An 11,150-nucleotide genomic window follows, 5' to 3' on the forward strand; every position below is an offset into this window, starting at 1 on the left:
CCAGCTATTTTTAGTGAACAAAACCATTATAAATCAGCCAGATCAATCAGCCTATTATATTTTATATATATATATTAAAAAAAAAATCACGAACACATACCACCATATAATAAAAAAATTCTTTGTGACATGAGTCAAAATTATGACATATTAAGAGGTCATAATTATGACCAAAAAAACCATACCTTCCATATAAATCAGTCTCTCAGTATTAGTGGCTGTTCATAACACATTGTTTAAAGATTATGCGTTTTTGTCAGTGGTGTTTAATCAAAAACGAATGATCGAAATATGTTACAAAATGCACTTTAAGTTAGTATTTTTCTCCGACAGTTAAGACCACTTGATTACCTGAACTTACCGTAATTTATGCCGCCTCCAACCGCTTTTAGACGCTTTTTTTCTTCCTCAGAGGTAGGCTAGAACATTTAATAGACCGTTAAGGAACAGAAAATCATAAAGATGAAATAGAATCGATACAGAATCGTTAATTACCTCACGATCTCCCATCCCTGTAGCAGTTATTGAAAGCGTTCGCAGACAGTTCTGTTTGTTTCCAGCGCGCGGCAGTAGAGATCGTTTTGCGTTCAGCTCAGCCGTGACTACATCGAGCGAAGAAACATCTTCCGTGGTTAAAGTTCAAGAACATGGCGGCCTATGTGAAGATGCTCAATGTTATATAGCCATGCTGGAATCTGTTGCTTGTACTATATTCATTCATTAATGCTTTTGGGTTTTAACTGTATAAACGCTTACCGTTAATCATAACTAACGTTATATATAATCTTCAACATGTTGCGGGCTTTATCGCGGTGTCATGATCCTGTAGTCCGTCTTCTCGCTCCTCGCAATACTGTTTTGATCGAAACTGTCAGGGGAAGAAAATCTCGCACAGACCCCAAAGCGAAGTCAAAACTGGGCCGAATCAAGACTCCCCCTCCCGTGGATCCAGTGGAAATGGTTGTACTAAAGGAGCGTTTCACTGAGTACAATTTGATCCTAAGAGCCCTGCGGTAAGACTGCATGGCATTAAATTATAAAACTGATTATGGTTTCCAGGCATGATTATGATGACTAGACTAGTGAATGTAGTAGACCTGTGATTACCAAGGTCACTCTACCTCTCTATTTGTCTCTTTATTACTACTTTTGCCGTTTGAGGTTGACGATTTAACATACTTGAACATTTTATGCATGTAGACTTGAGTTCAAGGAGCAGGTGTTGAGGAAGAAATATGAAGATGAGGTTGGTTCCGCAGCAGAGGAGAGAACTAAAAGGGAGGCTGAAGAGCATCGGTCACTAATGGCCTGGAATGATGCTGAAAACCTCCGATTACGTCAAATACGGTGAGTCATTTAGGTGTGATGCTGTGAGATATCAGATATAGGTCGTGAGGGGATGAGTTCTGGCTGGGATATGCTTAAAGGGATAGTTCACCCTAAAATTAGAATAAAGTCATCATTTACTCACCCTGGTGGTGTTCTAATGTCGTATGCCCTTGACCTCAAAAGAAGAATTAAAAAAAAAAAAATGTCCCACTCATGTTCATCCTTATCATGTCAGTAAATACGACCTGAATCAAGTTTTTTTTAAAAGACACTAAAGTGTCATAGAATGAACCCATGTGACATGTGTCGTATAGGCCAATTCCAAGTGTTCTGGGGGTATATGATAGGGTTTGGTGAAAAACTAAATGAAATTTAATGTATTATTTAATACAATTCTTGACCTTGGGCTTTGGTCTTCTCTGCATGGCTGCAAGACGTGCATGTTCGTGTGAGACTGTTAGCATCACAGTTCACTTCGACTCGCCCAGAAAAAGCACACAAGTTGTGAAAATCAAGATGAACAAAAACAAGACATAAAATACAACCCATGTACCTTGTTTATCTTGATTTCTCACAACTTGTGTGCTTTTTCTGGGCGAGTCGAAGTGAAGTGAACAGCGGCGCTAATAGCGTCTCACGAACGCACACATCGTGCAGAGAAGACCAACGACCAATGTCAAGAATTTCGTTAAATAATGCATTAATTTTGTTTTTGTTTTTCACCAAACCCTATCTTATACCCCCAGAACACTTGGAATATATAATACACATGTCACATTGGGGTCATTCTGTGATACTTTTTCATCATTTTCAAAACGCTTGATGCTGGTCGCTATTCACTGCCATTATAAGGACGAGAGCGAGTGGGAATTTATTTAAAATTCTCCTTTTTGGTCCATAAAGGAAAGAAGGGCATACGGCATTACAAAAAACACCAGGGTGAGTAAATATTCCGTTAAGGTTCACACCAAGAACGGTAATTATATAATCATTCACACCAGCGGACAATATGGTTCTGTTTATTCTAAGTGTGTGCTGCAGTTTTATCGTCTGCCGCTTTAAATGTGTGAGCTCTTTAAAGCAGGATGGATTCTAATTGGCTGTCAGTGTTTTTATATATATATATATATATATATATATATATAAAAAACACATTCTGGACGTTATTCTAACTATATTGTTTCTCTGCCATTATTTTTATAGTAGTGGTGTGGACTATTTTTAGAACTATATCCTTATCGTTATCATTCTAGTTCTCGTTCTTGGTGTGAACGGGCCTTTAGCCTTAAATACCGCTCTGATTCGTTTGTAGTACTGCGAGATGCAGTCGGATACACCGTATTTTGTTGCTGATTAAAATAAATGTGTCATCTGGTCTTCCAGAGAGGAGCGCGTGCAGAAGGAGACTGAGGCCGCGGAACTGAAGAGGAGAGAAGCAGTCCTCTTACGCCAGCAAGAGCTGGAGGACTACATTAAAGAGAAAGAAAGACAAATTCTTCAACTACAGGTGAATCTTTCAGTACTGTGCAATAATGGAATGCAACAGAACAAAATATCAGACCTCTGACAAAGACAGTATATTGTATACATTTTGTCCAAGTTTAAACTAAGAATGAGTTGTATTGGCATGCTTTAAGTTATTTGATATATTTCTTGAAAAGGATGTTTATTATGATTGTGCAGTTAATAAGTACATTTGATAAATGAGTTTTTTTTTAGAGGTGGGTTGGAGGGAGGATGGTTTTATGATTCAACCCTTTGCATTCATGTTTCAGGAAGAGGCAAAGGACTTCATCACAATGGACAATCTAGATGAGCGGATCGAAGAAGCTCTTGACAACCCGAAAAACTACAATTTTGCCATTGATAGAGAAGGACGTGTTGTCAAACGGACTGCGATACAATGATAAATACACAATTTAAAGAACAAAAATACCTATGTACATAAAATATACACTGTCAGTGATGTAGTTTAAACTGTTTGTTTGGACAATTTTTCTTTTTTCTCAAAATTGTGGTGAGTGATGTCTTTGTGTGTGCATGTACTATGTGAGAAACTCATTTTCAAAATGTCTCAAATATACTAAAGTCTCTTGGAAGTGATTTGTTCATTAGTTGAAGTGAATGCATCAAATTATGTCTTAATTGGCATCTAAAAATGCCAAAAAGTTCCTGTCAGGTGAATTCATCATCACCTTAAATGTAGAAAAAAAGGAACTTACCACAGAGGATCTTTTTTTTTTCTCTATCTGTCTGTCTGTCTGTCTGTCTGTCTGTCTATCAATCAACCTACCTTTTTAAATCTAGTTTATAATAAAATCCAAAGTATTGTATCTAAAGATGAGAGTATAGAGAAAGAAGGACAAAAGAAGTAAAATCTTTGCTGAATGAAAAGAGAGGTAGAAGAGACAAAGCAGATGTGAGAGTAATGAAGATTTATGGAAGAAACTTGCATCCTCTTAAAAATACATTATACATTGAACATTTGGATACAGCAACGTGTTAGCAAGAGACTATGGATGAGTTCCAATTAGAAGTGAAGTTCCCTGTAGTGATGAGTGCTTTTTGAAACACTTAGTGAAAAACTAGCGAATCATTTGTTGTGATTCGGCCGGGGCGCGTCACGTGTCTCAAACTGCACAAAGTCACGTGATTTAAATAAACGAGGCTTCGTTGCGCCACGTCATAATTGTTTCAAGATGATTAGAAATTTCAATGATTCACAAAAAACAAAACAAAAATTAAATGGTTCACCACTAGGGGAGATCTCATGAACCAGTGTCTATCTTATGATTTTTACCTGATCTCGGATCAAATATAAATGTGTACACATTTAATGACATTTGTATAATAAAAGGAAGAGTTGTATTTAAAAGTCTAATTTACAAAACTCTTTAAAATGAACAAAACAAGCCCTACAATTGAATAAAATATCACATATTATAAAGACACTTAATATTGAATGGTATTAGATTATTTGTTAATTGCATTTAATTGATTAAACCTTCAATAAAACATTTGCAATTGGTTTGTAAAAGGTGTTTTATGCCAATATTATATGTCTGCTGAGTTTTCGCAGCATTTACACACTGGTCTGACCAGCAGGGGTCATCAGCTTGTAGTGTTTCCAGCTCTTCGAAACAGTGAATCCTTTTGCGAGATTCGAGGTTTTTGAAGAGCTTCGTTTTCCCCATCACTACTGTGCACTAGATATCAAGTAGAGCGAAGTTTGTGTGATTCTGCCCAGAGCGAAAAGTGGGTTATATAGTAAAAGCAGAGCTACGTGAGTTTGCTGAAGGCAAAGAGGACATGGAAAATTCGGAATGGATCAGGAGCTGGAGCCGACTGATTTCAGAAGCGAGGAGGAGAACTCTCTCTCCTTCCGCTTCACACATACCATATTCCACACCAGCTCTTAATTAGTTTGTTCACCTTATATAGCAATAACATTCACATACATATTTTCAAAATAAATGCAGATTGAATTCATTATTAAATAATAGTTACATGAATAGTATTTTAGATAATTGGTAATTATATTATATTTATTACACTTTCATCTATTCAAATATTGAACATATTTCCGATGAGATAAGTTTTACATTACACACCGGACTTGATTCTAATAATTTCCTGATAATTTCTAGCAGGAGTTTCCATAGGGAGTTTCCCACTCTCATCCTCTCATCAGACATGTCCATACATGCGCAGATGCGTTGACCAACTACCACTTCCGGTACTGTCACAGACTCTACAGTCAGAGCCGAGGATTGGATAGTCACCACCTCTACAAGCGTATGTGAAGACTATTTTAACCACATATTCCTAACGTTATATAGAATAAAGATGAACTATTTAAAGATTTTCAAAGAAACTTTTGCTGATATAATGTGTTAGACCCAGACTTGTTAGGTCAAGTCTGCTTCCATCTGGATTGACTGTTTTCTACTACGGTACGTCTGATGCAACATGGCAAGTACACATGTAAATCGATGTCTCATAAGGACGATCACGAGATGTCTCCGGGACAGCCGTCGCCAACCAAATGTGATGACAGTAAGACCTTTAGGAAACTTTTCTAACTCATCTTCGGGTAAGCAGGAACATGTAGAAGTGCGAACTGTAGTTTCACACCGGAGTTCGGGAGACAACAGTCGCACCGCTCGCCTGGCAGTCGCTTTCGGACTGGGACTCGGAGCAGCAGCAGCCTTGTATTCATTAAGAAACGAGAACAATAAAGATGCCCTACAGAGCACAGTCTCGGTCAGAAATTTGCTGATTGACAGCATACTACCTACTGTCCAATGTGCCTCTCCATTTAAACCTGACAGTCCGCGGTACAAGTACAATTTCATCGCGGATGTGGTTGAGAAGTCCACTCCTGCGGTAGTCTACATCGAGATCGTTGGGCGGTGAGTCTGTCAAAAATACAATGAAACTGTGTACTAGCTCCACTGAAAACATCTTAAACTAGCTTAAAATAGCCTTAGCTGGTTTAAAAGGGTCTCGCAGTCTGTTAAATATGGTCTCCTTGCGTGGTCAAGCTGCTGAAACATTACCCAAGCCTTTCTTAAAGGGAAAAGTTTTCCCAAAAATGAAAATTCTGTCATTAATTACTCAACCTCATGTCTTTCCAAACTTTAGTTCATATTTGGAACACAACTGAAGATCTTTTTGATGAAATCTGAGAGCTTTCTGTCCCTCCATTGACAGCTACGCAACTACCCCTTTGATGCTTCAAAAAGTTCATAAAGATATCGTAAAACTAATCCATATAAATTGAGTGGTCCAAAATTTTCTGAAGAGACACGATCGCTTTATATGATGAACACATTTAATTTAGGCTTTTATTCACATATAAACATTGATCAGCGAACATAAACAGAAGCTCAACCGAACCTGCTTGATACACAAGAACAAACCTCATTGGTTCTTGCTGAAGCTCAAACTGCTGTGTAACACAGGATAATGAACCTCATTGGTTCTCTCATGTCAAGCAAACATGCTTGAGCTTCTGTTTACCACAACTGATGTGTGAGTTGATGAATGTTTATATGTGAATTCAATCTGTTCATCATATAAAATGATCGAGTCTCTTCAGAAAATTTTGACTAAACCGCTCAGTTCATATGTATTAGTTTTACCATCTCTTTATGAACTTTCTGAAACATCAAAATGTCGGTTGCGTAACTGTCTATGGAGGGACAGAAACTCTCAGATTTCATCAAAAAGATCTTCATTTATGTTCTAAATATCAACGAATGTCTCACGGGTTTGGAACGACGTGAGGGTGTTTAATGACAGAATTTTCATTTTTGGATGAACTAACTCTTTAAACTAGCCAACAGACCAGACAGCCTGACTTGACGAGTTTAGGCTTGTTCAAGTTGTTTTTCTCAACGGGGAACTTTTGAATCTATTAACGTGTAGATTGATTCTTTGTCTCTTATATTAAATACTGTTTCTTTATAGACACCCTTTTTCTGGCCGTGAGGTGCCCATCTCGAATGGCTCCGGCTTCATCATAAGTAGTGATGGCCTGATAGTGACCAATGCCCATGTGGTTGCCAACAAGCGTGGCGTCCGTGTCAAACTGACCAATGGAGAGACTTACAATGCCACGGTCCAGGATGTAGACCAGGCTGCAGACATCGCCACCATCAAAATCAATGCTAAGGTACCATTCAGCTCATCAAAGGAATACATTACATTTAGAAATATATGAAAATAGAAAACAGTTATTTTGAATTATAATAATAATGCAGCCTTGGTGAGCATAATGAACTTCTTTCAAAAACCTTTTTAATGGTAGTGTATGTGTGTGTGTTTGTACCTACTCAGTATGCGATTTCGGACGCATCAATGCTCTCATGGTGTTCTCTGTGTCTCATCCCAGCATCCCCTCCCAACGTTGCGTCTTGGTCAGTCGACTGATGTGCGTCAGGGTGAGTTCGTGGTTGCCATGGGGAGCCCCTTTTCTCTTAAAAACACAATCACATCTGGAATCGTCAGCTCTGCCCATAGAGGTGGTAAAGAACTCGGCCTGTCCAACTCCAACATAGACTACATCCAGACTGATGCTACCATAGATGTAAGCGCACAGGAAATGGCATTGGAGAATTTGAGTGTAATTGCATGTGAACGCTATATTTGTGTCATTACAATTATTTCATTAATCGAATAATAAATATATTGCATCGTTCAGTAGTTAATGTCTATTTTACAGTTTGGAAATTCAGGAGGTCCCCTTATAAACCTGGTGAGTCACTTACATTTAAATAACATACTGCTTGTGCCTTTTGGATTTAAGAACGAGGAAGTTGAGGTGTTTCATTTAGCTCATCAGATTTCATTTACAGTTAATTTGACTAATAATAGAAGAACAGATATAACCAGCAAGAACAAATATCTGATCAATCAATCCGAGAACCTAATGACTGGTCACATGTTAGTCTCATGGAATGAAATGACGTTTTATGTTTGTAACCTTCAGGATGGGGAGGTCATCGGAATTAATACCATGAAAGTGACTGCAGGGATTTCCTTTGCTATTCCCTCAGACAGAGTCCGCCTCTTCCTTGAGCGTGCTGCAGACAAGCAGAGTAAGAGTGACCCTTGACCTTAGAGGTTCTTGTTATCATTTGTTTTGAGCTCATTGATTGTTTTTGATATGTATTTGTTGTTTCCAGAGTCCTGGTTTGGAGAATCGGGATCAAAACGGCGTTACATTGGAGTGATGATGTTGACTTTGACCCCCAGGTGACAAACTGTTTTTTGATACCAGAACCTAAAGGCCTCGATACACTCACGGCGAAGTTCTTTTTCGTTCTTCACTTAGGGTTAAAAAGAAGGTTGAAATACGTGAGCAGTGATGTACTGTTAGTGAACATCCAACACTGCTGAGAGCGACGGTTAGATGAATATGTAAATATAAATGAGAAAATGGCAAGCATTTTTTTGTTTTTAAGAAAAGCATCTGATCAAAGCTATTTGGATATGTTTGCCTGAGCTCTGCAAATCGGCACTTCACGTTTATTTATACAGCACTTTATACAAAAGATTGCTGAAAAGCATGCAAATTTACAGTATTAAACGTGAAAAACAGTGTCATCAAAAGTACAACTTTAATTGTCTACTTTAAAGTGACTCTTCAGTGTGTTTGTGTTTTTACCCACGGATGTCTGACCTCGAAGTGAACCGAAGATGAATGAATGTCTTTCCGCTCACACCTACCTATTACGTAATTGCCACAGACTAATGGTAGTACAAAGGTGTTTACCAGCCTTTTCCGGAAAGTTTGCTTTGGCTAGCCTTTTCGAACTCCTGAAACGAACACAAAATTAACTTTGTTTTGCCCTGTTTTTATTTGAAATGACGTCACACCAATTCATTCTTCTAATTAGCTTGAAGTACATCAGCACATGAAGATTTCCATGTCAAAGAAGGCGTTCCCTCAGCGTCAAATATACCTATTACATAATCGACGGTTGTTCGAAAGACGAGCCAGAGCGAACCCCCTTCTTGAAAGATTCTTCCAGAAACAAACTTTGCTTTGACCTGATTTTGTTGGAAATGACAGTAGTTAGCGAGATTTCGCTTGAAGTATATCGAGTCTTTAAGTATTTGTGAGATGGACACTGAGTCAAGTGACTTTTTAAAACTTTAAATGGTGTCTTTTTCTCCCCTCAGTATCATCGAAGAGTTGAAGATGCGTGACATGTCCTTTCCTGATGTTTCTCATGGAGTTCTTATCCACCGTGTTATTATAGGATCTCCAGCCAGTAGGTAAGCAGCAATGGTCTGACCCCACTGTGCTCTTCTCAGTATGTTGATGGAGGCCTCCTATTGTTGATGTAATTTCCTCATTCACAGAGCCGGAATGAAATCAGGGGATGTTATTGTTGAGATAAACGGGACAAAGGTGAACACGTCAGAGGAGATCTATAACGCTGTGAGGACAAGTGACAGCTTAAACGCGGTGGTCCGCCGGGGTGAAGACCTCCTTATGCTGCACATGACCCCTGAGTCCACGGAGTGACATTACGGGAAGCGTATGAATTTGAAAAAGAGAGAAAGAAATGGTTTTGCTGAGGATAGATGGTGAGAAATGAGAAGCGAGAGATGATTTGAGAATCCATGTGAGGAAAAATTATTGTTGGAAATGATTTAAGAAGGTAACCAATGACTAGGCTGAACAGTCTAGTTTGTTTAGCAAAGCTGTACATTCATGTGGTTGAAATCTTTTTATTGTGCCGTTTGTCCACGGTTTTGGACGTATGTGAATTCTCGCAAACTACACTGTATCAGTATTGTTTTTAAAGGAAAACCACTAATTATTGGTTTTTAGGATTGTCAAAAGATCAATGAACATTTGACTACCCTAATAAAAGTGGGTGCTATTATTACAACATTTCAGATGTTTTGTATTTATCTCGTTTTCCATGTTTGTATTTTAATAATTTCAAAAACAGCTGTGATTTTGCAGTAAAACATTGGAATATTAAAGTATTTGGCTCATCTCCATTATATATTCAAAGTAATCAACTCCCACTGACTTAATTTGATATTCTGAGTTGTAGAATCTTCAGTTTAGATGTCTTTAGAGTTGTTACCCTGAGTCCTGCTTCGTGGTTACTGAATTTCCATTCTGAATGTGCAAGAGCGCATGTGCATGAAACCAAATAGAGCTTGATCCAGAAAATATCAACTTGTTAAGCCCACCCACACACAGCTTTCAAAGTTGTATGATGGACCGTTTCACATTTCCAGAAGCGGAAATCATCATAGTTTGGTAAACCTCTATAATGACGAACAGGAAATGAGAGCAAACTTTTTTCTTTTTTTGTAGGCCCTATCCTTATTTTCTACAATAGCAAAAATCCATGATAGCGTTTCCAAGACTTTCCGAAAGAGGGAAAAATATTGAGTCAGAGGAGAGAATAAAGTGTCAAATTTGCCATCATTCCCTCAACCGTTTTATTAGAAACCCTCGCAGCAGCGTTAATTAACTGCCAAGGTAATTTACTGCCAAGTTTATGTAACACAAAGTAGCATTATGTGTGTGTGTGTATATATATATATATATATACACTCACCTAAAGGATTATTAGGAACACCATACTAATACTGTGTTTGACCCCCTTTCACCTTCAGAACTTCCTTAATTCTACGTGGCATTGATTCAACAAGGTGCTGAAAGCATTCTTTATAAATGTTGGCCCATATTGATAGGATAGCATCTTGCAGTTGATGGAGATTTGTGGGATGCACATCCAGGGCACGAAGCTCCCGTTCCACCACATCCCAAAGATGCTCTATTGGGTTGAGATCTGGTGACTGTGGGGGCCATTTTAGTACAGTGAACTCATTGTCATGTTCAACAAACCAATTTGAAATGATTCGAGCTTTGTGACATGGTGCATTATCCTGCTGGAAGTAGCCATCAGAGGATGGGTACATGGTGGTCATAAAGGGATGGACATGGTCAGAAACAATGCTCAGGTAGGCCGTGGCATTTAAACGATGCCCAATTGGCACTAAGGGGCCTAAAGTGTGCCAAGAAAACATCCCCCACACCATTACACCACCACCACCAGCCTGCACAGTGGTAACAAGGCATGATGGATCCATGTTCTCATTCTGTTTACGCCAAATTCTGACTCTACCATCTGAATGTCTCAACAGAAATCGAGACTCATCAGACCAGGCAACATTTTTCCAGTCTTCAACTGTCCAATTTTGGTGAGCTCGTGCAAATTGTAGCCTCTTTTTCCTATTTGTAGTGGAGATGAGTGGTACCCGGTGGGGTCTTCTGCTGTTGT

General features: G+C 38.6%; 2 protein-coding genes across 2 annotated transcripts; both read left to right on the top strand.

Moving 5' to 3' along the window:
- Positions 1-543: 543 nt before the first annotated feature.
- On the top strand, positions 544-4,204 carry mrps26 (mitochondrial ribosomal protein S26). Its single transcript, XM_084391015.1, has 4 exons — positions 544-1,013; positions 1,201-1,347; positions 2,713-2,836; positions 3,105-4,204. The coding sequence occupies exons 1-4, from the start codon at positions 793-795 to the stop codon at positions 3,234-3,236; spliced, it is 624 nt and encodes a 207-aa protein (XP_084247141.1). The 5' UTR covers positions 544-792; the 3' UTR covers positions 3,237-4,204.
- An 851-nt stretch (positions 4,205-5,055) lies between these two features.
- On the top strand, positions 5,056-9,892 carry LOC311279477 (serine protease HTRA2, mitochondrial-like). The gene is made up of 8 exons (XM_084391010.1): positions 5,056-5,741; positions 6,802-7,006; positions 7,226-7,420; positions 7,556-7,588; positions 7,823-7,931; positions 8,019-8,088; positions 9,019-9,114; positions 9,202-9,892. The coding sequence occupies exons 1-8, from the start codon at positions 5,299-5,301 to the stop codon at positions 9,365-9,367; spliced, it is 1,317 nt and encodes a 438-aa protein (XP_084247136.1). The 5' UTR covers positions 5,056-5,298; the 3' UTR covers positions 9,368-9,892.
- Positions 9,893-11,150: the final 1,258 nt, after the last annotated feature.

This window comes from Rutilus rutilus (assembly GCF_951802725.1).
Source record: "Rutilus rutilus genome assembly, chromosome: 20".
Lineage (NCBI taxonomy): Eukaryota > Metazoa > Chordata > Actinopteri > Cypriniformes > Leuciscidae > Rutilus > Rutilus rutilus.

Bases quoted from the DNA above. Each gene is read 5' to 3' on its own strand.
- LOC311279477 (XM_084391010.1), top strand. From the start codon at position 5,299: ATGGCAAGTACACATGTAAATCGATGTCTCATAAGGACGATCACGAGA. The intron at 7,589-7,822 runs GTGAGTCACTTA...TGTAACCTTCAG, and splicing joins GAGGTCCCCTTATAAACCTG to GATGGGGAGGTCATCGGAAT. The intron at 7,932-8,018 runs GTAAGAGTGACC...TGTTGTTTCCAG, and splicing joins GCGTGCTGCAGACAAGCAGA to AGTCCTGGTTTGGAGAATCG.
- mrps26 (XM_084391015.1), top strand. From the start codon at position 793: ATGTTGCGGGCTTTATCGCGGTGTCATGATCCTGTAGTCCGTCTTCTC. The intron at 1,014-1,200 runs GTAAGACTGCAT...TTATGCATGTAG, and splicing joins TTGATCCTAAGAGCCCTGCG to ACTTGAGTTCAAGGAGCAGG. The intron at 2,837-3,104 runs GTGAATCTTTCA...TTCATGTTTCAG, and splicing joins GACAAATTCTTCAACTACAG to GAAGAGGCAAAGGACTTCAT.